Genomic DNA, 26,505 nt, shown 5'->3' with positions numbered 1-26,505 from the left:
GAAGGACGACAGGGGAGGAGGACAGAGAGAGGAGGAGGACGAGGACAGAACAGGAGAGACGAGGACAGAACAGGAGAGACGAAGACAGAACAGGAGAGACGAGGACAGAACGAGGAGAGACGAGGACAGAACGAGGAGAGACGAGGACAGAACGAGGAGAGACGAGGACAGAACGAGGAGACGAGGACAGAACGAGGAGAGACGAGGACAGAACAGGAGAGACGAGGACAGAACGAGGAGAGACGAGGACAGAACAGGAGAGATGAGGACGAGGACAGAACAGGAGAGACGAGGACGAGGACAGGAGACAAGGACAGGAGAGACGAGGACGAGGACAGGAGAGACGAGGACAGAACAGGAGAGATGAGGACAGAACAGGAGAGACGAGGACAGACGAGGACAGAACTAGTGGTGCCTGAAACAGGAAAGACAGGGGAGGAGGACAGGAGAGAGGACGAGGACAGAACAGGAGAGACGAGGACAGAACAGGAGAGACGAGGACAGAACAGGAGAGACGAGGACAGAACGAGGACAGAACAGGAGAGACGAGTACAGACGAGGACGAGGACAGAACGAGGACAGAACAGGAGAGACGAGGACAGAACAGGAGAGATGAGGACAGACGAGGACGAGGACAGAACGAGGACAGAACAGGAGAGACGAGACAGAACGGGAGAGACGAGGACAGAACGGGAGAGACGAGGACAGAACGGGAGAGACGAGGACAGAACGGGAGAGACGAGGACAGAACGGGAGAGACGAGGACAGAACAGGAGAGACGAGGACGAGGACAGACGAGGACGAGGACAGAACAGGAGAGACGAGGACAGATGAGGACAGAACAGGAGAGACGAGGACAGAACAGGAGAGACGAAGACAGAACAGGAGAGACGAGGACAGAACAGGAGAGACGAGGACAGAACAGGAGAGACGAGGACAGAACGAGAGAGACGAGGACAGAACAGGAGAGACTAGGACAGAACAGGAGAGACGAGGACAGACGAGGACGAGGACAGAACGAGGACAGAACAGGAGAGACGAGGACAGAACAGGAGAGACGAGGACAGAACGAGGACAGAACAGGAGAGACGAGGACAGAACGGGAGAGACGAGGACAGAACGAGGAGAGACGAGGACAGAACAGGAGAGACGAGGACAGAACAGGAGAGACGAGGACAGAACGAGGAGAGACGAGGACAGAACGAGGAGAGACGAGGACAGAACGAGGAGAGACGAGGACAGAACGAGGAGAGACGAGGACAGAACGAGGAGAGACGAGGACAGAACGAGGAGAGACGAGGACAGAACGAGGAGAGACGAGGAGAGAACGAGACGAGAGAGAAACGAGGAGAGACGAGGACAGAACGAGGAGAGACGAGGACAGAACGAGGAGAGACGAGGACAGAACGAGGAGAGACGAGGACAGAACGAGGAGAGACGAGGACAGAACGAGGAGAGACGAGGACAGAACGAGGAGAGACGAGGACAGAACAGGAGAGACGAGGACGAGGACAGAACAGGAGAGACGAGGACGAGGACAGGAGAGACAAGGACAGGAGAGACGAGGACGAGGACAGGAGAGACGAGGACAGAACAGGAGAGACGAGGACAGAACAGGAGAGACGAGGACAGACGAGGACGAGGACAGAACTAGTGGTGCCTGAAACAGGAAAGACAGGGGAGGAGGACAGGAGAGAGGACGAGGACAGAACAGGAGAGACGAGGACAGAACAGGAGAGACGAGGACAGAACAGGAGAGACGAGACAGAACGAGGACAGAACAGGAGAGACGAGGACAGAACAGGAGAGACGAGTACAGACGAGGACGAGGACAGAACGAGGACAGAACAGGAGAGACGAGGACAGACGAGGACGAGGACAGAACAGGAGAGACGAGGACAGAAGGAGAGACGAGGACAGAACGGAGAGACGAGGACAGAACGGGAGAGACGAGGACAGAACGGGAGAGACGAGGACAGAACGGGAGAGACGAGGACAGAACGGGAGAGACGAGGACAGACGAGGACGAGGACAGAACAGGAGAGACGAGGACGAGGACAGAACAGGAGAGACAAGGACAGACGAGGACGAGGACAGAACAGGAGAGACGAGGACAGATGAGGACAGAACAGGAGAGACGAGGACAGAACAGGAGAGAGGAGAAGAGGGGACAGAACAGGAGAGAGGAGGAAGAGAACAGGAGAGAGGAGGAAGAGGACAGAACAGGAGAGAGGAGGGAGGACAGAACAGGAGAGAGGAGGAAGAGGACAGAACAGGAGAGAGGAGGAAGAGGACAGAACAGGAGAGACGAGGAAGGGGACAGAACAGGAGAGACGAGGAAGGGGACAGAACAGGAGAGACGAGGACGAGGACAGAACAGGAGAGAGGAGGAAGGGGACAGAACAGGAGAGAGGAGGAAGGACAGAACAGATGAGGAAGAGGACAGAACAGGAGAGAGGAGGAAGAGGACAGAAAAGGAGAGAGGAGGAAGAGGACAGAAAAGGAGAGACAGGAAGAGGACAGAACAGGAGAGAGAGGAAGAGGACAGAACAGGAGAGAGGAGGAAGGGGGACAGAACAGGAGAGACGAGGACAGAACAGGAGAGACGAGGACAGAACAGGAGAGACGAGGACAGAACAGGGAGAGAGGAAGAGGACAGAACAGGAGAGACGAGGACAGAACGAGGAGAGACGAGGAGAGACGAGGACAGAACGAGGAGAGACGAGGACAGAACGAGGAGAGACGAGGACAGAACAGGAGAGACGAGGACAGAACAGGAGAGAGACAGACGAGGACAGAACGAGGAGAGACGAGGACAGAACAGGAGAGAACAGGAGAGACGAGGACAGAACAGGAGAGACGAGGACGAGGACAGAACAGGAGAGACGAGGACGAGGACAGGAGAGACGAGGACGAGGACAGGAGAGACGAGGACAGGAGAGACGAGGACAGAACAGGAGAGACGAGGACAGACGAGGACGAGGACAGAACTAGTGGTGCCTGGAACAGGAAGGACGACAGGGGGAGGAGGACAGAGAGAGGAGGAGGACGAGGACAGAACAGGAGAGACGAGGACAGAACAGGAGAGACGAAGACAGAACCAGGAGAGACGAGGACAGAACGAGGAGAGACGAGGACAGAACGAGGAGAGACGAGGACAGAACGAGGAGAGACGAGGACAGAACGAGGAGACGAGGACAGAACGAGGAGAGACGAGGACAGAACAGGAGAGACGAGGACAGAACGAGGAGAGACGAGGACAGAACAGGAGAGACGAGGACGAGGACAGAACAGGAGAGACGAGGACGAGGACAGGAGAGACAAGGACAGGAGAGACGAGGACGAGGACAGGAGAGACGAGGACAGAACAGGAGAGATGAGGACAGAACAGGAGAGACGAGGACAGACGAGGACGAGGACAGAACTAGTGGTGCCTGAAACAGGAAAGACAGGGGAGGAGGACAGGAGAGAGGACGAGGACAGAACAGGAGAGACGAGGACAGAACAGGAGAGACGAGGACAGAACAGGAGAGACGAGACAGAACGAGGACAGAACAGAGACGAGTACAGACGAGGACGAGACAGAACAGACAGAACGAGGAGACGAGACAGAACAGGAGAGATGAGGACAGACGAGGACGAGGACAGAACGAGGACAGAACAGGAGAGACGAGGACAGAACGAGGAGAGACGAACAGAACGAGGAGAGACGAGGACAGAACAGGAGAGACGAGGACAGAACGAGGAGAGACGAGGACAGAACAGGAGAGACGAGGAGAGAACGAGAGGAGGAGAGAACGAGGAGAGACGAGGACAGAACGAGGAGAGACGAGACAGAACGAGGAGAGAGGACAGAACGAGGAGAGACGAGGACAGAACGAGGAGAGACGAGGACAGAACGAGGAGAGACGAGGACAGAACGAGGAGAGACGAGGACAGAACGAGGAGAGACGAGGACAGAACAGGAGAGACGAGGACGAGGACAGAACAGGAGAGACGAGGACGAGGACAGGAGAGACAAGGACAGGAGAGACGAGGAGAGGACAGAGAGACGAGGACAGAACAGGAGAGACGAGGACAGAACAGGAGAGACGAGGACAGACGAGGACGAGGACAGAACTAGTGGTGCCTGAAACAGGAAAGACAGGGGGAGGAGGACAGGAGAGAGGACGAGGACAGAACAGGAGAGACGAGGACAGAACAGGAGAGACGAGGACAGAACAGGAGAGACGAGGACAGAACGAGGACAGAACAGGAGAGACGAGGACAGAACAGGAGAGACGAGTACAGACGAGGACGAGGACAGAACGAGGACAGAACAGGAGAGACGAGGACAGACGAGGACGAGGACAGAACAGGAGAGACGAGGACAGAACGGGAGAGACGAGGACAGAACGGGAGAGACGAGGACAGAACGGGAGAGACGAGGACAGAACAGGAGAGACGAGGACAGAACGGGAGAGACGAGGACAGACGAGAGACGAGGACAGAACAGGAGACAGACAGGAGGACGAGGACAGAACAGGAGAGACAAGGACAGACGAGGACGAGGACAGAACAGGAGAGACGAGGACAGATGAGGACAGAACAGGAGAGACGAGGACAGAACAGGAGAGACGAAGACAGAACAGGAGAGACGAGGACAGAACGAGGAGAGACGAGGACAGAAGGAGGACAGAACAGGAGAGACGAGGACGAGGACAGAACAGGAGAGACGAGGACGAGGACAGAACAGGAGAGACGAGGACAGAACAGGAGAGACGAGGACGAGGACAGAACGGGAGAGACGAGGACAGAACGGGAGAGACGAGGACAGAACGGGAGAGACAAGGACAGACGAGGACGAGGACAGACGAGGACAGAACAGGAGAGACGAGGACAGAACAGGAGAGACGAGGACAGACGAGAACGAGGACAGAACGAGGACAGAACAGGAGAGACGAGGACAGAGGACAGACGAGGACGAGGACAGAACGAGGACAGAACGAGGAGAGACGAAGACAGAACAGGAGAGACGAGGACAGAACAGGAGAGAGGAGGAAGAGGACAGAACAGGAGAGAGGAGGAAGAGGACAGAACAGGAGAGAGGAGGAAGAGGACAGAACAGGAGAGAGGAGGAAGAGGACAGAACAGGAGAGAGGAGGAAGGGGACAGAACAGGAGAGAGGAGGAAGGGGACAGAACAGGAGAGACGAGGAAGGGGACAGAACAGGAGAGACGAGGAAGGGGACAGAACAGGAGAGACGAGGAAGAGGACAGAACAGGAGAGAGGAGGAAGGGGACAGAACAGGAGAGAGGAGGAAGGGGACAGAACAGATGAGGAAGAGGACAGAACAGGAGAGAGGAGGAAGGGGACAGAACAGGAGAGAGGAGGAAGGGGACAGAACAGGAGAGAGGAGGAAGAGGACAGAACAGGAGAGAGGAGGAAGGGGACAGAACAGGAGAGACGAGGACGAGGACAGAACAGGAGAGAGGAGGAAGAGGACAGAAAAGGAGAGGAGGAAGAGGACAGAAAAGGAGAGAGGAGGAAGAGGACAGAACAGGAGAGAGGAGGAAGAGGACAGAACAGGAGAGAGGAGGAAGGGGACAGAACAGGAGAGACGAGGACAGAACAGGAGAGACGAGGACAGAACAGGAGAGACGAGGACAGAACAGGAGAGAGGAGGAAGAGGACAGAACAGGAGAGACGAGGACAGAACGAGGAGAGACGAGGACAGAACGAGGAGAGACGAGGACAGAACAGGAGAGACGAGGACAGAACAGGAGAGACTAGGACAGACGAGGACAGAACGAGGAGAGACGAGGACAGAACAGGAGAGAACAGGAGAGACGAGGACAGAACGGGAGAGACGAGGACAGACGAGGACGAGGACAGACGAGGACGAGGACAGACGAGGACGAGGACAGAACAGGAGAGACGAGGACGAGGACAGAACAGGAGAGACGAGGACAGACGAGAACGAGGACAGAACGAGGACAGAACAGGAGAGACGAGGACAGACGAGGACAGACGAGGACAGACGAGGACGAGGACAGAACGAGGACAGAACGAGGAGAGACGAAGACAGAACGAGGAGAGACGAGGACAGAACGAGGAGAGACGAGGACAGAACAGGAGAGACGAGGACAGAACAGGAGAGACGAGGACAGAACAGGAGAGACGAGGACAGAACAGGAGAGACGAGGACAGAACAGGAGAGAGGAGGAAGGGGACAGAACAGGAGAGAGGAGGAAGAGGACAGAACAGGAGAGAGGAAGAGGACAGAACAGGAGAGAGGAGGAAGAGGACAGAACAGGAGAGAGGAGGAAGAGGACAGAACAGGAGAGACGAGGAAGGGGACAGAACAGGAGAGACGAGGAAGGGGACAGAACAGGAGAGACGAGGACGAGGACAGAACAGGAGAGAGGAGGAAGGGGACAGAACAGGAGAGAGGAGGAAGGGGACAGAACAGATGAGAGGACAGAAAAGGAGAGAGGAGGAAGAGGACAGAAAAGGAGAGAGGAGGAAGAGGACAGAAAAGGAGAGAGGAGGAAGAGGACAGAACAGGAGAGAGGAGGAAGAGGACAGAACAGGAGAGAGGAGGAAGGGGACAGAACAGGAGAGACGAGGACAGAACAGGAGAGACGAGGACAGAACAGGAGAGACGAGGACAGAACAGGAGAGAGGAGGAAGAGGACAGAACAGGAGAGACGAGGACAGAACGAGGAGAGACGAGGAGAGACGAGGACAGAACGAGGAGAGACGAGGACAGAACGAGGAGAGACGAGGACAGAACAGGAGAGACGAGGACAGAACAGGAGAGACTAGGACAGAACGAGGAGAGACGAGGACAGAACAGGAGAGAACAGGAGAGACGAGGACAGAACAGGAGAGACGAGGACGAGGACAGAACAGGAGAGACGAGGACGAGGACAGGAGAGACGAGGACGAGGACAGGAGAGACGAGGACAGGAGAGACGAGGACAGAACAGGAGAGACGAGGACAGACGAGGACGAGGACAGAACTAGTGGTGCCTGGAACAGGAAGGACGACAGGGGAGGAGGACAGGAGAGAGGAGGAGGACGAGGACAGAACAGGAGAGACGAGGACAGAACAGGAGAGACGAAGACAGAACCAGGAGAGACGAGGACAGAACGAGGAGAGACGAGGACAGAACGAGGAGAGACGAGGACAGAACGAGGAGAGACGAGGACAGAACGAGGAGACGAGGACAGAACGAGGAGAGACGAGGACAGAACAGGAGAGACGAGGACAGAACGAGGAGAGACGAGGACAGAACAGGAGAGATGAGGACGAGGACAGAACAGGAGAGACGAGGACGAGGACAGGAGAGACAAGGACAGGAGAGACGAGGACGAGGACAGGAGAGACGAGGACAGAACAGGAGAGATGAGGACAGAACAGGAGAGACGAGGACAGACGAGGACAGAACTAGTGGTGCCTGAAACAGGAAAGACAGGGGAGGAGGACAGGAGAGAGGACGAGGACAGAACAGGAGAGACGAGGACAGAACAGGAGAGACGAGGACAGAACAGGAGAGACGAGGACAGAACGAGGACAGAACAGGAGAGACGAGTACAGACGAGGACGAGGACAGAACGAGGAAAGAACAGGAGAGACGAGGACAGAACAGGAGAGATGAGGACAGACGAGGACGAGGAAAGAACGAGGACAGAACAGGAGAGACGAGGACAGAACGGGAGAGACGAGGACAGAACGGGAGAGACGAGGACAGAACGGGAGAGACGAGGACAGAACGGGAGAGACGAGGACAGAACGGGAGAGACGAGGACAGAACAGGAGAGACGAGGACGAGGACAGACGAGGACGAGGACAGAACAGGAGAGACGAGGACAGATGAGGACAGAACAGGAGAGACGAGGACAGAACAGGAGAGACGAAGACAGAACAGGAGAGACGAGGACAGAACAGGAGAGACGAGGACAGAACAGGAGAGACGAGGACAGAACGAGGAGAGACGAGGACAGAACAGGAGAGACTAGGACAGAACAGGAGAGACGAGGACAGACGAGGACGAGGACAGAACGAGGACAGAACAGGAGAGACGAGGACAGAACAGGAGAGACGAGGACGAGGACAGAACGGGAGAGACGAGGACAGAACGGGAGAGACGAGGACAGAGCGAGGAGAGACGAGGACAGAACGAGGAGAGACGAGGACAGAACGAGGAGAGACGAGGACAGAACAGGAGAGACAGGAGAGAGGACAGAACGAGGAGAGACGAGGACAGAACGAGGAGAGACGAGGACAGAACGAGGAGAGACGAGGACAGAACGAGGAGAGACGAGGACAGACGAGGACAGAACGAGGAGAGAACGAGGAGAGACGAGGAGAGAACGAGGAGAGACGAGGACAGAACGAGGAGAGACGAGGACAGAACGAGGAGAGACGAGGACAGAACGAGGAGAGACGAGGACAGAACGAGAGAGACGAGGACAGAACGAGGAGAGACGAGGACAGAACGAGGAGAGACGAGGACAGAACAGGAGAGACGAGGACGAGGACAGAACAGGAGAGACGAGGACGAGGACAGGAGAGACAAGGACAGGAGAGACGAGGACGAGGACAGGAGAGACGAGGACAGAACAGGAGAGACGAGGACAGAACAGGAGAGACGAGGACAGACGAGGACGAGGACAGAACTAGTGGTGCCTGAAACAGGAAAGACAGGGGAGGAGGACAGGAGAGAGGACGAGGACAGAACAGGAGAGACGAGGACAGAACAGGAGAGACGAGGACAGAACAGGAGAGACGAGGACAGAACGAGGACAGAACAGGAGAGACGAGGACAGAACAGGAGAGACGAGTACAGACGAGGACGAGGACAGAACGAGGACAGAACAGGAGAGACGAGGACAGACGAGGACGAGGACAGAACAGGAGAGACGAGGACAGAACGGGAGAGACGAGGACAGAACGGGAGACGAGGACAGAACGGGAGAGACGAGGACAGAACGGGAGAGACGAGGACAGAACGGAGAGACGAGGACAGAACGGGAGAGACGAGGACAGACGAGGACGAGGACAGAACAGGAGAGACGAGGACGAGGACAGAACAGGAGAGACAAGGACAGACGAGGACGAGGACAGAACAGGAGAGACGAGGACAGATGAGGACAGAACAGGAGAGACGAGGACAGAACAGGAGAGAGGAGGAAGGGGACAGAACAGGAGAGAGGAGGAAGAGGACAGAACAGGAGAGAGGAGGAAGAGGACAGAACAGGAGAGAGGAGGAAGAGGACAGAACAGGAGAGAGGAGAGAGGAGGAAGAGGACAGAACAGGAGAGAGGAGGAAGAGGACAGAACAGGAGAGACGAGGAAGGGGACAGAACAGGAGAGACGAGGAAGGGGACAGAACAGGAGAGACGAGGACGAGGACAGAACAGGAGAAAGGGGACAGACAGGAGAGAGGAGGAAGGGGACAGAACAGATGAGGAAGAGGACAGAACAGGAGAGAGGAGGAAGAGGACAGAAAAGGAGAGAGGAGGAAGAGGACAGAAAAGGAGAGAGGAGGAAGAGGACAGAACAGGAGAGAGGAGGAAGAGGACAGAACAGGAGAGAGGAGGAAGGGGACAGAACAGGAGAGACGAGGACAGAACAGGAGAGACGAGGACAGAACAGGAGAGACGAGGACAGAACAGGAGAGAGGAGGAAGAGGACAGAACAGGAGAGACGAGGACAGAAACGAGGAGAGACGAGGAGAGACGAGGACAGAACGAGGAGAGACGAGGACAGAACGAGGAGAGACGAGGACAGAACAGGAGAGACGAGGACAGAACAGGAGAGACTAGGACAGACGAGGACAGAACGAGGAGAGACGAGGACAGAACAGGAGAGAACAGGAGAGACGAGGACAGAACAGGAGAGACGAGGACGAGGACAGAACAGGAGAGACGAGGACGAGGACAGGAGAGACGAGGACGAGGACAGGAGAGACAGAGGACAGGAGAGACGAGGACAGAACAGGAGAGACGAGGACAGACGAGGACGAGGACAGAACTAGTGGTGCCTGGAACAGGAAGGACGACAGGGGAGGAGGACAGGAGAGAGGAGGAGGACGAGGACAGAACAGGAGAGACGAGGACAGAACAGGAGAGACGAAGACAGAACCAGGAGAGACGAGGACAGAACGAGGAGAGACGAGGACAGAACGAGAGAGACGAGGACAGAACGAGGAGAGACGAGGACAGAACGAGGAGACGAGGACAGAACGAGGAGAGACGAGGACAGAACAGGAGAGACGAGGACAGAACGAGGAGAGACGAGGACAGAACAGGAGAGACGAGGACGAGGACAGAACAGGAGAGACGAGGACGAGGACAGGAGAGACAAGGACAGGAGAGACGAGGACGAGGACAGGAGAGACGAGGACAGAACAGGAGAGATGAGGACAGAACAGGAGAGACGAGGACAGACGAGGACGAGGACAGAACTAGTGGTGCCTGAAACAGGAAAGACAGGGGAGGAGGACAGGAGAGAGGACGAGGACAGAACAGGAGAGACGAGGACAGAACAGGAGAGACGAGGACAGAACAGGAGAGACGAGGACAGAACGAGGACAGAACAGGAGAGACGAGTACAGACGAGGACGAGGACAGAACGAGGACAGAACAGGAGAGAGGAGGAAGGGGACAGAACAGGAGAGAGGAGGAAGGGGACAGAACAGGACGAGGACAGAACGAGGACAGAACAGGAGAGACGAGGACAGAACGAGGACAGAACAGGAGAGACGAGGACAGAACGAGGACAGAACAGGAGAGACGAGGACAGAACAGGAGAGACGAGGACGAGGACAGAACAGGAGAGACGAGGACAGAACAGGAGAGACGAGGACGAGGACAGAACGGGAGAGACGAGGACAGAACAGGAGAGACGAGGACAGAACAGGAGAGACGAGGACAGAACAGGAGAGACGAGGACAGAACAGGAGAGACGAGGACAGAACAGGAGAGAAGAGGACAGAACGAGGAGAGACGAGGACAGAAGGAGGACAGAACAGGAGAGACTAGGACAGAACAGGAGAGACGAGGACAGACGAGGACGAGGACAGAACGAGGACAGAACAGGAGAGACGAGGACAGAACAGGAGAGACGAGGACGAGGACAGAACGGGAGAGACGAGGACAGAACGGGAGAGACGAGGACAGAACGAGGAGAGACGAGGACAGAACAGGAGAGACGAGGACAGAACGAGGAGAGACGAAGACAGAACGAGGAGAGACGAGGACAGAACGAGGAGAGACGAGGACAGAACGAGGAGAGACGAGGACAGAACGAGGAGAGACGAGGACAGAACGAGGAGAGACGAGGACAGAACGAGGAGAGACGAGGACAGAACGAGGAGAGAACGAGGAGAGACGAGGAGAGAACGAGGAGAGACGAGGACAGAACGAGGAGAGACGAGGACAGAACGAGGAGAGACGAGGACAGAACGAGGAGAGACGAGGACAGAACGAGGAGAGACGAGGACAGAACGAGGAGAGACGAGGACAGAACGAGGAGAGACGAGGACAGAACGAGGAGAGACGAGGACAGAACAGGAGAGACGAGGACGAGGACAGAACAGGAGAGACGAGGACAGAGGACAGGAGAGACAAGGACAGGAGAGACGAGGACGAGGACAGGAGAGACGAGGACAGAACAGGAGAGACGAGGACAGAACAGGAGAGACGAGGACAGACGAGGACGAGGACAGAACTAGTGGTGCCTGAAACAGGAAAGACAGGGGAGGAGGACAGGAGAGAGGACGAGGACAGAACAGGAGAGACGAGGACAGAACAGGAGAGACGAGGACAGAACAGGAGAGACGAGGACAGAACGAGGACAGAACAGGAGAGACGAGGACAGAACAGGAGAGACGAGTACAGACGAGGACGAGGACAGAACGAGGACAGAACAGGAGAGACGAGGACAGACGAGACAGAACGGGAGAGACGAGGACAGAACGGGAGAGACGAGGACAGAACGGGAGAGACGAGGACAGAACGGGAGAGACGAGGACAGAACGGGAGAGACGAGGACAGAACGGGAGAGACGAGGACAGAACGGGAGAGACGAGGACAGACGAGGACGAGGACAGAACAGGAGAGACGAGGACGAGGACAGAACAGGAGAGACAAGGACAGACGAGGACGAGGACAGAACAGGAGAGACGAGGACAGATGAGGACAGAACAGGAGAGACGAGGACAGAACAGGAGAGACGAAGACAGAACAGGAGAGACGAGGACAGAACGAGGAGAGACGAGGACAGAAGGAGGACAGAACAGGAGAGACGAGGACGAGGACAGAACAGGAGAGACGAGGACGAGGACAGAACAGGAGAGACGAGGACAGAACAGGAGAGACGAGGACAGAACGGGAGAGACGAGGACAGAACGGGAGAGACGAGGACAGAACGGGAGAGACAAGGACAGACGAGGACGAGGACAGACGAGGACAGAACAGGAGAGACGAGGACAGAACAGGAGAGACGAGGACAGACGAGAACGAGGACAGAACGAGGACAGAACAGGAGAGACGAGGACAGAGGACAGACGAGGACGAGGACAGAACGAGGACAGAACGAGGAGAGACGAAGACAGAACAGGAGAGACGAGGACAGAACAGGAGAGACGAGGAAGAGGACAGAACAGGAGAGAGGAGGAAGAGGACAGAACAGGAGAGAGGAGGAAGGGGACAGAACAGGAGAGAGGAGGAAGGGGACAGAACAGGAGAGAGGAGGAAGGGGACAGAACAGGAGAGAGGAGGAAGGGGACAGAACAGGAGAGACGAGGAAGGGGACAGAACAGGAGAGACGAGGACAGAACGAGGACAGAACAGGAGAGACGAGGACGAGGACAGAACAGGAGAGAGGAGGAAGAGGACAGAACAGGAGAGAGGAGGAAGGGGACAGAACAGAGAGAGGAGGAAGGGGACAGAAAAGGAGAGAGGAGGAAGAGGACAGAACAGGAGAGAGGAGGAAGGGGACAGAACAGGAGAGACGAGGAGAGGACAGAACAGGAGAGAGGAGGAAGGGGACAGAACAGATGAGGAAGAGGACAGAAAAGGAGAGAGGAGGAAGAGGACAGAACAGGAGAGAGGAGGAAAGGACAGAACAGGAGAGAGGAGGAAGGGGACAGAAAAGGAGAGAGGAGGAAGAGGACAGAACAGGAGAGACGAGGAAGAGGACAGAAAAGGAGAGAGGAGGAAGAGGACAGAAAAGGAGAGAGGAGGAAGAGGACAGAACAGGAGAGAGGAGGAAAGAACAGGAGAGAGGAGGAAAGAACAGGAGAGAGGAGGAAAGAACAGGAGAGAGGAGGAAGAGGACAGAACAGGAGAGAGGAGGAAGAGGACAGAACAGGAGAGAGGAGGAAGAGGACAGAACAGGGAGAGGAGGAAGAGGACAGAACAGGAGAGAGGAGGAAGAGGACAGAACAGGAGAGAGGAGGAAGGGGACAGAACAGGAGAGAGGAGGAAGAGGACAGAACAGGAGAGAGGAGGAAGAGGACAGAACAGGAGAGAGGAGGAAGAGGACAGAACAGGAGAGAGGAGGAAGAGGACAGAACAGGAGAGAGGAGGAAGAGGACAGAACAGATGAGGAAGAGGACAGAACAGGAGAGAGGAGGAAGAGGACAGAACAGGAGAGAGGAGGAAGAGGACAGAACAGGAGAGATGAGGAAGGGGACAGAACAGGAGAGAGGAGGAAGGGGACAGAACAGGAGAGAGGAGGAAGGGGACAGAACAGGAGAGAGGAGGAAGGGGACAGAACAGGAGAGAGGAGGAAGAGGACAGAACAGGAGAGAGGAGGAAGAGGACAGAACAGGACAGAGGAGGAAGAGGACAGAACAGGAGAGACGAAGACAGAACAGGAGAGAGGAGGAAGAGGACAGAACAGGAGAGAGGAGGACAGAACAGGAGAGAGGAAGACAGAACAGGAGAGAGGAAGACAGAACAGGAGAGAGGAAGACAGAACAGGAGAGAGGAGGAAGGGGACAGAACAGGAGAGAGGAGGAAGGGGACAGAACAGGAGAGAGGAGGAAGGGGACAGAACAGGAGAGAGGAGGAAGGGGACAGAACAGGAGAGAGGAGGAAGGGGACAGAACAGGAGAGAGGAGGAAGAGGACAGAACAGGAGAGAGGAGGAAGGGGACAGAACAGGAGAGAGGAGGAAGAGGACAGAACAGGAGAGAGGAGGAAGAGGACAGAACAGGAGAGAGGAGGAAGGGGACAGAACAGGAGAGAGGAGGAAGGGGACAGAACAGGAGAGAGGAGGAAGGGGACAGAACAGGAGAGACGAGGAAGGGGACAGAACAGGAGAGACGAGGAAGGGGACAGAACAGGAGAGACGAGGAAGGGACAGAACAGGAGAGAGGAGGAAGAGGACAGAACAGGAGAGACGAGGAAGGGGACAGAACAGGAGGACAGAACAGGAGGAGACAGAACAGGAGAGACAGAACAGGAGAGACGACAGAACAGGAGAGACGACAGAACAGGAGAGAGGAGGAAGGGGACAGAACAGGAGAGAGGAGGAAGGGGACAGAACAGGAGAGAGGAGGAAGACAGAACAGAACAGGAGAGAGAGGAAGACAGAACAGGAGAGAGGAGGAAGGGGACAGAACAGGAGAGAGGAGGAAGAGGACAGAACAGGAGAGAGGAGGAAGGGGACAGAAGAGGAAGGGGACAGAACAGGAGAGAGGAGGAAGGGGACAGAACAGGAGAGAGGAGGAAGGGGACAGAACAGGAGAGAGGAGGAAGGGGACAGAACAGGAGAGAGGAGGAAGGGGACAGAACAGGAGAGAGGAGGAAGGGGACAGAACAGGAGAGAGGAGGAAGGGGACAGAACAGGAGAGAGGAGGAAGGGACAGAACAGGAGAGAGGAGGAAGGGGACAGAACAGGAGAGAGGAGGAAGGGGACAGAACAGGAGAGAGGAGGAAGAGAACAGGAGAGATGAGGAAGAGGACAGAACAGGAGAGAGGAGGAAGAGGACAGGACAGATGAGGAAGAGGACAGAACAGGAGAGATGAGGAAGCAGGGGGATTTACTCACCTCCTACGAGTGGGAAGAGGACATGTTTGACAAATGAGAGGACTCCGTTGTTCTCAATGTTGCCCGGCTCACAGAAAGCCTTCTTCAGCTTCTTCTTCACATCTTCCTTCCTGTCCAGGAGGTCAATCTTAGACTCCTACAAAGGTCAACAGGAAACACACAGGGACATGTTCATTATGAGCCAACCGGGAAGAAAACGAACAACGGGGGAAAGCCCCACCTGAACTTGTCCAATAAGAAATGTTCATTTTCTGTTGCAAAATACTTTGCTACTGTTTGTGGTAATAAAGACAACCCACAGGCTGTGTTAGTTTTGGATCGGTTAAAACAATATATTACCTCCAAAAGAAGAGGATGGGATGGATGAATAAGAAACATTAAAAGGATTGTGATATACTCACCTCCTCTGAAGAACTCATCTTAGCTCCAGTCAGTCCTGGTACCATGGGGTTCATCAGATGGGACCGCTTAGCATAGCCCAGAGAGGGCAGGTACTGGAGGGAGGAGGGAGGGAAGGAAGAGATGGAGGGAAGGAAGGAGAGAGACAGATCAAGGGAAGGAAGAGATGGAGGGAGAGAGACAGATCGAGGGAAGGAAGGGATGGAGGGAGAGAGACAGATCGAGGGAAGGAAGGGATGGAGGGAGAGAGACAGATCGAGGGAAGGAAGGATGGAGGGAGAGAGACAGATCGAGGGAAGGAAGGGATGGAGGGAGAGAGACAGATCGAGGGAAGGAAGGAAGAGAGAGAGACAGAGATCAGAGACAGAGATCGAGGGAAGGAAGGGATGGAGGGAGAGAGAGACAGAGATCGAGGGAAGGAAGGGATGGAGAGAGAGAGAGACAGAGACAGATCGAGGGAAGGAAGGAGAGACAGGATCGAGGAAGGAAGGGATGGAGAGAGAGAGAGACAGAGACAGAGATCGAGGAAGGAAGGAGAGAGACAGAGATAGAGGAAGGAAGGGATGGAGGAGAGAGACAGATAGAGGGAAGGAAGGGATGGAGGGAGAGAGACAGGAGGAAGGAAGGGATGGAGAGACAGAGAGAGGGAGGAAGAGATGGAGAGAGGAGACAGAGATAGAGGGAGGAAGGATGGAGAGAGAGAGACAGAGATCGAGGGAAGGAAGGGATGGAGAGAGAGAGAGACAGAGATCGAGGGAAGGAAGGGATGGGAGAGAAGAGAGACAGATAGAGGAAGGAAGGGATGGAGGGAGAGAGAGAGACAGAGATCGAGGGAAGGAAGGAGAGAGACAGAGATCGAGGAAGGAAGGGATGAGAGAGAGACAGAGACAGAGATCGAGGGGGAAGGAAGGAGAGAGACAGAGATAGAGGGAAGGAAGGGATGGAGGGAGAGAGACAGATAGAGGGAAGGATGGAGGGAGAGACAGATAGAGGGAAGGAAGGGATGGAGGGAGGGAGACAGAGATAGAGGGAAGGAAGGATGAGAGAGAGACAGAGATCGAGGGAAGGAAGGGATGGAGAGAGAGAGACAGATCGAGGGAAGGAAGGGATGGAGAGAGAGAGAGAGACAGAGATGGAGAGGAAGGAAGGGATGGAGAAGAGGGATGGAGAGAGAGATCGAGGGAAGGAAGGATGGAGAGAGAGAGATCGAGGGAAGGAAGGGATGGAGAGAGAGAGAGAGAGAGATCGAGGGGAAGGAAGGGATGGAGAGAGAGAGAGAGAGAGGAGGGAAGGAAGGGATGGAGGAGAGAGAGAGAGATCGAGGGAAGGAAGGATGGAGAGAGAGAGAGAGAGAGGAGGAAGGAAGGAAGGAAGAGAGATGAGGAAGGAAGGGAGGAGAGAGAGAGAGAGGATCGAGGGGAAGGAAGGGATGGAGAGAGAGAGAGAGAGAGATCGAGGGAAGGAAGGGATGGAGAGAAGAGAGAGAGAGAGAGATCGAGGAAGGAAGGGATGGAGAGAGAGAGAGAGGAGGAGGAAGGGATGGAGAGAGGAGGAGAGAGGAAGGAAGGGATGGAGAGAGAGAGAGAGACAGAGATCGAGGAAGGAAGGATGAGAGAGAGAGAGAGAGGAGAGAGATCGAGGGAAGGAAGGGATGGAGAGAGAGAGAGAGACAGAGATCGAGGGAAGGAAGGGATGAGACAGAGAGAGGGAAGGAAGAGATGGAGAAGAGAGACAGAGATCGAGGGAAGGAAGGGATGGAGAGAGAGAGAGAGAGAGAGATCGAGGGAAGGAAGGGGGACAGAGAGAGAGAGAGATCGAGGAAGGAAGGGATGGAGAGAGAGAGATCGAGGGAAGGAAGGGATGAGAGGAGAGAGAGAGAGAGATCGAGGAAGGGATGGATCGAGGAAGGAAGGGATGGAGAGAGAGAGAGAGAGATCGAGGAAGGAAGGGGAGGAGAGAGAGAGAGAGAGAGATCGAGGGGAAGGGAGGGAGAGAGAAGGAGATCGAGGGAAGGAAGGGATGGAGAGAGAGAGAGTTCAGAGATCGAGGGAAGGAAGGGATGGAGAGAGAGAGAGAGAGATCGAGGAAGGAAGGGATGGAGAGAGAGAGAGAGAGAGAGATCGAGGGAAGAAGGGATGGAGGAGGAAGAGATCGAGGGAAGGAAGGGATGGAGAGAGAGAGATCGAGGGAAGGAAGGATGGAGAGGATGGAGAGAGAGATCGAGGGAAGAAGGGATGGAGAGAGAGAGAGAGAGAGATCGAGGAAGGAAGGGATGGAGAGAGAGAGAGAGAGAGGGATGGGGAAGGACTGGAGGGATGGAGAGAGAGAGATCGAGGGAAGGAAGGGATGGAGAGAGAGAGAGAGATCGAGGAAGGAAGGATGGAGAGAGAGACAGAGATCGAGGAAGGAAGGATGGAGAGAGAGAGAGAGACAGAGATCGAGGGAAGGAAGGGATGGAGGAGAGAGAGACAGAGATCGAGGAAGGAAGGGATGGAGAGAGAGAGAGACAGAGATCGAGGAAGGAAGGGATGGATGGAGAGAGAGAGAGACAGAGATCGAGGGAAGGAAGGGATGGAGAGAGAGAGAGACAGAGATCGAGGAAGGAAGGGATGGGAGAGAGAGAGAGACAGAGATCGAGGGAAGGAAGGGATGGAGAGAGAGAGGAGACAGAGATCGAGGAAGGAAGGGATGGAGAGAGAGAGAGAGACAGAGATCGAGGGAAGGAAGGGATGGAGAGAGAGAGAGAGACAGAGATCGAGGGAAGGAAGGGATGGAGAGAGAGAGAGAGACAGAGATCGAGGGAAGGAAGGGATGGAGAGAGAGAGAGACAGAGATCGAGGAAGGAAGGGATGGAGAGAGAGAGACAGAGATCGAGGGAAGGAAGGGATGGAGAGAGAGAGAGACAGAGATCGAGGAAGGAAGGGATGGAGAGAGAGAGAGAGACAGAGATCGAGGAAGGAAGGGATGGAAGAGAGAGACAGAGATCGAGGGAAGGAAGGGGAGAGAGAGAGAGAGACAGAGATCGAGGGAAGGAAGGGATGGAGGAGAGAGAGAGACAGAGATCGAGGAAGGAAGGGATGGAGAGAGAGAGAGACAGAGATCGAGGAAGGAAGGGATGGGAGAGAGAGAGAGACAGAGATCGAGGAAGGAAGGGATGGAGAGAGAGAGAGACAGAGATCGAGGAAGGAAGGGAGAGGAGAGAGACAGGATCGAGGAAGGAAGGGATGGAGAGAGAGAGAGAGACAGAGATCGAGGGGAAGGAAGGGATGGAGAGAGAGAGAGACAGAGATCGAGGAAGGAAGGGATGGAGAGAGAGAGAGACAGAGATCGAGGAAGGGATGGATGAGAGAGAGAGACAGAGATCGAGGGAAGGAAGGGATGGAGAGAGAGAGACAGAGATCGAGGAAGGAAGGGATGAGAGAGAGAGAGACAGAGATCGAGGGAAGGAAGGGATGGAGGGAGAGAGAGAGAGATCGAGGAAGAAAGGGATGGAGAGAGAGACAGATCGAGGGAAGGAAGGATGGAGAGAGAGAAGAGAGATCGAGGAAGGAAGGGATGGAGAGAGAGAGATGGAGGGAAGGAAGGATGGAGAGAGACAGAAGATCGAGGAAGAAAGGACAGAAAGAGAGAAAGATCGAGGGAAGGAGGGAGGTATTTTCAGAATTCATACATTATGCAAAACGTATATCCCAGTTGACCAATGAATGAAGTGAATGTAAAAAAACAGCTCTCTCTACAAGAGGACAGTGCTTGTTGATGAACAGGTCAGAAGGTTCAGGGGTACCTTCTCAGCCAGGGTGAAGATCTTCCTCTGATCGACTCCTCCAAACTGGGCGTCAACTTTCAGATACTCCTCATCCAGAGCCTAAAAGACAGGGTGTTATAACCAGACCTGTAGTCCAGGGAAGCAGAGGGTGTTATAACCAGTTATTACCTGTATCAGGGAAGCAGAAGGGATGTTAGACCATGTTATTACCTGTAGTCCAGGGTAGAGCAGACCACTGAGCAGACCACTGGAAGTGGAGGGAGAGCAGACCACTGAGTAGAGGGAGTTATAACCATGTTATTACCTGTAGTCAGGGAGAGCAGACCACTGAGTAGAGGGTGTTATAACCATGTTATTACCTGTAGTCCAGGGAAGCAGAAGGGATGTTATAACCATGTTATTACCTGTAGTCAGGGTAGAGCAGACCACTGAGGAGAGGGTGTTATAACCATGGATTAGTAGTCAGGGTAGAGCAGACCACTGAGAGAGGGAGTTATAACCATGTTATTACCTGTAGTCAGGGAAGGAGCAGACCACCGAGGTGTTATAACCATGTTATTACCTGTAGTCCAGGGAGAGCAGACCACCGAGGGGTTATAACCATGTTATTACCTGTAGTCCAGGGAGAGCAGACCACTGAGAGAGTGTTATAACCAGTTATTACCTGTAGTCCAGTAGAGCAGACCACTGAGGAAGGGATGTTATAACCATGTTATTACCTGTAGTCCAGGGTAGAGCAGACCACTGGGAAGGTTATAGGGATGTTATTACCTGTAGTCCAGGGTAGAGCAGACCACAGTGATAACCATGTTAACCTGTAGTCCAGGAGTAGAGCAGACCACTGAGTAGAGGGTGGACCATGGATACCTGTAGTCAGGGTAGAGCAGACCAGGAGAGGGTGTTATAACCATGTTATTACCTGTAGTCCAGGGAGAGCAGACCACCGGTAGAGGGTGTCATAACCATGTTATTACCTGTAGTCAGGGAGAGCAGACCACCGAGGGTGTTATAACCATGTTATTACAGTCCAGGATAGAGGAACTGGAAGGGTTATAACCATGGACATGTAGTCAGGAGTAGAGCAGACCACCGAGGGGAATAAAGTTATTACCTATAGTCCAGGGAGAGCAGACCACTGAGTAGAGGGTTATAACCATGTTATTACCTGTAGTCAGGGTAGAGCAGACCACCGAGTAGAGGGTGTTATAACCATGTTATTACCTGTAGTCCAGGGTAGAGCAGACCACTGAGTCGGGGTTATAACCATGTAGTCCAGGGTAGAGCAGTTACCTGTAGTCCAGGGTAGAGCAGACCACTGGAAGGAAGGGATGACCTGAGTCCGGGGAGACAGACCACTGAGGAAGTGTTATAACCATGTTATTACCTGAGTCCAGGGTAGAGCAGACCAGAGTAGAGGGTGTTATAACCATGTTATTACCTGTAGTCCAGGGAGAGCAGACCACCGAGATGGAGGGTGTTATAACCATGTTATTACCTGTAGTCCAGGGTAGAGCAGACCACTGAGTAGAAGGGTGTTATAACCATGTTATTACCTGTAGTCCAGGGTAGAGCAGACCAGAGTAGAGGGTGTTAAACCATGTAGTCAGGGTAGAGCAGTTACCTGTAGTCCAGGGTAGAGCAGACCACTGAGTAGGTGTTATAACCATGTTATTTTCCCAGGGTAGAGCAGACCAATAGAGGTGTTATGACCAGTTATTACCTGTAGTCCAAAGAGCAGACCACTGAGTAGAGGGGTTATAACCAGTGCTTGTTACCTGTAGTCCAGGTAGAGCAGACCACTGAGTAGAGGGTGTTATAACCATGTTATTCTGTAGTCCAGGGTAGAACAGACCGAGGGTGTTATAACCATGTTATTACCTGTAGTCCAGGGTAGAGCAGACCACTGAGTAGAGGTGTTATAACCATGTTATTACCTGTAGTCCAGGGTAGAGCAGACCACTGAGTAGAGGGTGTTATAACCATGTTATTACCTGTAGTCCAGGGTAGAGCAGACCACTGAGTAGGGTGTTATAACCATGTTATTACCTGTAGTCCAGGGTAGAGCAGACCACCGAGAGGGTGTTATAACCATGTTATTACCTGTAGTCCAGGGTAGAGCAGACCACTGAGTAGAGGGTGTTATAACCATGTTATTACCTGTAGTCCAGGGTAGAGCAGACCACTGAGTAGAGGGTGTTATAACCATGTTATTACCTGTAGTCCAGGGTAGAGCAGACCACTGAGTAGAGGGTGTTATAACCATGTTATTACCTGTAGTCCAGGGTAGAGCAGACCACCGAGTAGAGGGTGTTATAACCATGTAGTCCAGGGTAGAGCAGTTACCTGTAGTCCAGGGTAGAGCAGACCACTGAGTAGAGGGTGTTATAACCATGTTATTACCTGTAGTCCAGGGTAGAGCAGACCACTGAGTAGAGGGTGTTATAACCATGTTATTACCTGTAGTCCAGGGTAGAGCAGACCACCGAGGGTGTTATAACCATGTTATTACCTGTAGTCCAGGGTAGAGCAGACCACTGAGTAGAGGGTGTTATAACCATGTTATTACCTGTAGTCTAGGGTAGAGCAGACCACTGAGTAGAGGTTGTTATAACCATGTTACAGTTACCTGTAGTCCAGGGTAGAGCAGACCACCGAGGGTGTTATAACCATGTGTTAGTTACCTGTAGTCCAGGGTAGAGCAGACCACTGAGTAGGGTGTTATAACCATGTTATTACCTGTAGTCCAGGGTAGAGCAGACCACTGAGTAGAGGGTGTTATAACCATGTAGTCCAGGGTAGAGCAGTTACCTGTAGTCCAGGGTAGAGCAGACCACTGAGTAGAGGGTGTTATTACCTGTAGTCCAGGGTAGAGCAGACCACTGAGGGTGTTATAACCATGTTATTACCTGTAGTCCAGGGTAGAGCAGACCACTGAGTAGAGGGTGTTATAACCATGTTATTACCTGTAGTCCAGGGTAGAGCAGACCACCGAGGGTGTTATAACCATGTTATTACCTGTAGTCCAGGGTAGAGCAGACCACCGAGGGTGTTATAACCATGTTATTACCTGTAGTCCAGGGTAGAGCAGACCACCGAGGGTGTTATAACCATGTTATTACCTGTAGTCAGGGTAGAGCAGACCACTGAGTACCATGTTATTACCTGTAGTCCAGGGTAGAGCAGACCACTGAGTAGAGGGTGTTATAACCATGTTATTACCTGTAGTCCAGGGTAGAGCAGACCACTGAGTAGAGGGTGTTATAACCATGTTATTACCTGTAGTCCAGGGTAGAGCAGACCACCGAGGGTGTTATAACCATGTTATTACCTGTAGTCCAGGGTAGAGCAGACCACTGAGTAGAGGGTGTTATAACCATGTTATTACCTGTAGTCCAGGGTAGAGCAGACCACCGAGTAGAGGGTGTTATAACCATGTTATTACCTGTAGTCCAGGGTAGAGCAGACCACCGAGGGTGTTATAACCATGTTATTACCTGTAGTCCAGGGTAGAGCAGACCACCGAGTAGAGGGTGTTATAACCATGTTATTACCTGTAGTCCAGGGTAGAGCAGACCACTGAGTAGAGGGTGTTATAACCATGTTATTACCTGTAGTCCAGGGTAGAGCAGACCACTGAGTAGAGGGTGTTATAACCATGTTATTACCTGTAGTCCAGGGTAGAGCAGACCACTGAGTAGAGGGTGTTATAACCATGTTATTACCTGTAGTCCAGGGTAGAGCAGACCACTGAGTAGAGGGTGTTATAACCATGTTATTACCTGTAGTCCAGGGTAGAGCAGACCACTGAGTAGAGGGTGTTATAACCATGTAGTGTTACCTGTTAGAGCAGACCACTAGGGTGTTATTACCTGTAGTCCAGGGTAGAGCAGACCACTGAGTAGAGGGTGTTATTACCTGTAGTCCAGGGTAGAGCAGACCACTGAGTAGAGGGTGTTATAACCATGTTATTACCTGTAGTCCAGGGTAGAGCAGACCACTGAGTAGAGGGTGTTATAACCATGTTATTACCTGTAGTCCAGGGTAGAGCAGACCACTGAGTAGAGGGTGTTATAACCATGTTATTACCTGTAGTCCAGGGTAGAGCAGACCACTGAGTAGAGGGTGTTATAACCATGTTATTACCTGTAGTCCAGGGTAGAGCAGACCACTGAGTAGAGGGTGTTATAACCATGTTATTACCTGTAGTCCAGGGTAGAGCAGACCACTGAGTAGAGGGTGTTATAACCATGTTATTACCTGTAGTCCAGGGTAGAGCAGACCACTGAGTAGAGGGTGGTCCACCTGTTTAACCACCTCGGCTCCAGCCTTCTTAGCGTCGTGTTCCGTTACCATGGACGACAGACGATACACGTCCAGAGTGTACTCTCTAAGGGAGAGAGACAGAGGTACATCAAACGAGCAACGACTTTGACATCTAAAATCTATGGACTGGTTTCCCCTGACAAAAATTTAAGTTTAGTCCTGAACTAAAATGCAAAAAAAAAAAAAATTATATATATATATATATATATAAAACCCAAACCCATCCATTTTGTATTTAAAAAAAATATGTAACCATGACGACCATCATACAATTACAAAATATCACAAGACAGTGAAAAAACAGTGGAAATAGATGTTTGCATAATGGTCTTGTGAATGAATCAGTCCTTCAAAGTGCGTTGAAGACGACGAGAACCAGAGCAGCGACATCTTGCGTTCTTCTTCTTCTTCTTCTTCTCTTTCCCAGAAAGAGAAACGACTGAGCCTGACCACTAACCTGCTGAGTTGGAAGTCTGTCCCTTTGATGAACTTGAGTTTGTCCAGCGGCACCCCGATACTCTCCAGCATGGCCTTGATCACCTGCTCGTAGTACTGGACCCTAAGCTCCAGCAGCTCCCAGGGAGCCTTCATGTTGTCCAGGAACGCGTGCAGGTCTGCAAACAGGATGGTCACCTGGGGAGGGGGTCGGAGGGAGAGTTAGACAGACACACACAGGATGGTCACCTGGTGAGGGGGTCGGAGGGAGAGTTAGACAGACACACACAGATCTACAAACAGGATGGTCACCTGGTGAGGGGGTCGGAGGGAGAGTTAGACAGACACACACAGATCTACAAACAGGATGGTCACCTGGGGAGGGGTCGGAGGGAGAGTTAGACAGACACACACAGATCTACAAACAGGATGGTCACCTGGTGAGGGGTCGGAGGGAGTTAGACAGACACACACAGATCTACAAACAGGATGGTCACCTGGTGAGGGGTCGGAGGGAGAGTTAGACAGACACACACAGATCTACAAACAGGATGGTCACCTGGGGAGGGGTCGGAGGAGAGTTAGACAGACACACACAGATCTACAAACAGGATGGTCACCTGGTGAGGGGTCGGAGGGAGAGTTAGACAGACACACACAGATCTACAAACAGGATGGTCACCTGGTGAGGGGTCTTAAGGAGAGTTAGACAGACACACACAGATCTACAAACAGGATGGTCACCTGGTGAGGGGGTCGGAGGGAGAGTTAGACAGACACACAGGATGGTCACCTGGTGAGGGGTCGGAGGAGAGTTAGACAGACACACACAGATCTACAAACAGGATGGTCACCTGGTGAGGGGGTCGGAGGGAGAGTTAGACAGACACACACAGGATGGTCACCTGGTGAGGGGGTCGGAGGGAGAGTTAGACAGACACACACAGATCTACAAACAGGATGGTCACCTGGTGAGGGGGTCGGAGGGAGAGTTAGACAGACACACACAGATCTACAAACAGGATGGTCACCTGGTGAGGGGGTCGGAGGGAGAGTTAGACAGACACACACAGGATGGTCACCTGGTGAGGGGGTCGGAGGAGAGTTAGACAGACACACACAGATCTACAAACAGGATGGTCACCTGGTGAGGGGTCGGAGGGAGAGTTAGACAGACACACACAGATCTACAAACAGGATGGTCACCTGGTGAGGGGTCGGAGGGAGAGTTAGACAGACACACACAGATCTACAAACAGGATGGTCACCTGGTGAGGGGTCGGAGGAGAGTTAGACAGACACACACAGATCTACAAACAGGATGGTCACCTGGTGAGGGGGTCGGAGGGAGAGTTAGACAGACACACACAGATCTACAAACAGGATGGTCACCTGGTGATAGACAGACACACACAGATCTACAAACAGGATGGTCACCTGGTGAGGGGGTCGGAGGGAGAGTTAGACAGACACACACAGATCTACAAACAGGATGGTCACCTGGTGAGGGGGTCGGAGGGAGAGTTAGACAGACACACACAGATCTACAAACAGGATGGTCACCTGGTGAGGGGGTCGGAGGGAGAGTTAGACAGACACACACAGGATGGTCACCTGGGGAGGGGGTCGGAGGGAGAGTTAGACAGACACACACAGATCTACACACAGGATGGTCACCTGGTGAGGGGGTCGGAGGGAGAGTTAGACAGACACACACAGGATGGTCACCTGGTGAGGGGGTCGGAGGGAGAGTTAGACAGACACACACAGATCTACAAACAGGATGGTCACCTGGTGAGGGGGTCGGAGGGAGAGTTAGACAGACACACACAGATCTACAAACAGGATGGTCACCTGGTGAGGGGTCGGAGGGAGAGTTAGACAGACACACACAGATCTACAAACAGGATGGTCACCTGGGGAGGGGGTCGGAGGGAGAGTTAGACAGACACACACAGATCTACAAACAGGATGGTCACCTGGGGAGGGGGTCGGAGGGAGAGTTAGACAGACACACACAGATCTACAAACAGGATGGTCACCTGGTGGGGGGTCGGAGGGAGAGTTAGACAGACACACACAGGATGGTCACCTGGGGAGGGGTCGGAGGGAGAGTTAGACAGACACACACAGATCTACACACAGGATGGTCACCTGGTGAGGGGGTCGGAGGGAGAGTTAGACAGACACACACAGATCTACAAACAGGATGGTCACCTGGTGAGGGGGTCGGAGGGAGAGTTAGACAGACACACACAGGATGGTCACCTAGACAGACACACACAGGATGGTCACCTGGTGAGGGGTCGGAGGGAGAGTTAGACAGACACACAGATCTACAAACAGGATGGTCACCTGGTGAGGGGTCGGAGGGAGAGTTAGACAGACACACACAGATCTACAAACAGGATGGTCACCTGGTGAGGGGGTCGGAGGGAGAGTTAGACAGACACACACAGATCTACAAACAGGATGGTCACCTGGGGAGGGGGTCGGAGGGAGAGTTAGACAGACACACACAGATCTACAAACAG

The 26,505-nt window shown here is 53.5% G+C and overlaps 2 protein-coding genes across 27 annotated transcripts in view; both read right to left on the bottom strand.

Annotated features, from left to right (window-relative positions):
- yars1 (tyrosyl-tRNA synthetase 1) overlaps positions 1–26,505 on the bottom strand; it is a 54,813-nt gene that overhangs the window by 25,115 nt on the left and 3,193 nt on the right. The window contains exons 4-8 of the mRNA XM_052473165.1: positions 23,994–24,169; positions 23,471–23,600; positions 19,232–19,312; positions 15,450–15,542; positions 15,049–15,184 (exon numbers count right to left, since the gene is read on the bottom strand). Of these exons, the coding sequence (XP_052329125.1) occupies positions 15,049–15,184; positions 15,450–15,542; positions 19,232–19,312; positions 23,471–23,600; positions 23,994–24,169 (616 nt within the window). The remainder of the gene's footprint in view (positions 1–15,048; positions 15,185–15,449; positions 15,543–19,231; positions 19,313–23,470; positions 23,601–23,993; positions 24,170–26,505) is intronic.
- On the bottom strand, positions 21,066–23,405 carry LOC127910023 (mucin-20-like). 26 transcript variants are annotated; one of them, XR_008073680.1, is made up of 7 exons: positions 23,129–23,272; positions 22,708–22,992; positions 22,376–22,655; positions 22,281–22,332; positions 22,068–22,119; positions 21,314–21,427; positions 21,142–21,204 (listed from the first exon to the last, which is right to left on the bottom strand). XR_008073680.1 is itself a non-coding variant. In XM_052472894.1 (6 exons), exons 1-6 carry the CDS (start codon positions 23,403–23,405, stop codon positions 21,667–21,669), a joined length of 903 nt encoding a protein of 300 aa, XP_052328854.1. In that variant the 3' UTR covers positions 21,613–21,666. The 26 variants fall into 26 exon arrangements, 1 of the variants encoding a protein (XP_052328854.1); XR_008073671.1 differs by having other exon boundaries at positions 22,229–22,332; positions 22,490–22,655; XR_008073676.1 differs by lacking the exon at positions 21,314–21,427 and adding an exon at positions 21,557–21,722 and having other exon boundaries at positions 21,149–21,204.

The sequence above is a fragment of the Oncorhynchus keta genome, chromosome 20 (genome assembly GCF_023373465.1).
Source record: "Oncorhynchus keta strain PuntledgeMale-10-30-2019 chromosome 20, Oket_V2, whole genome shotgun sequence".
Lineage (NCBI taxonomy): Eukaryota > Metazoa > Chordata > Actinopteri > Salmoniformes > Salmonidae > Oncorhynchus > Oncorhynchus keta.
Note: the sequence above shows the minus strand (reverse complement) of the source record. Positions and strands in the feature narration are given on the sequence as shown.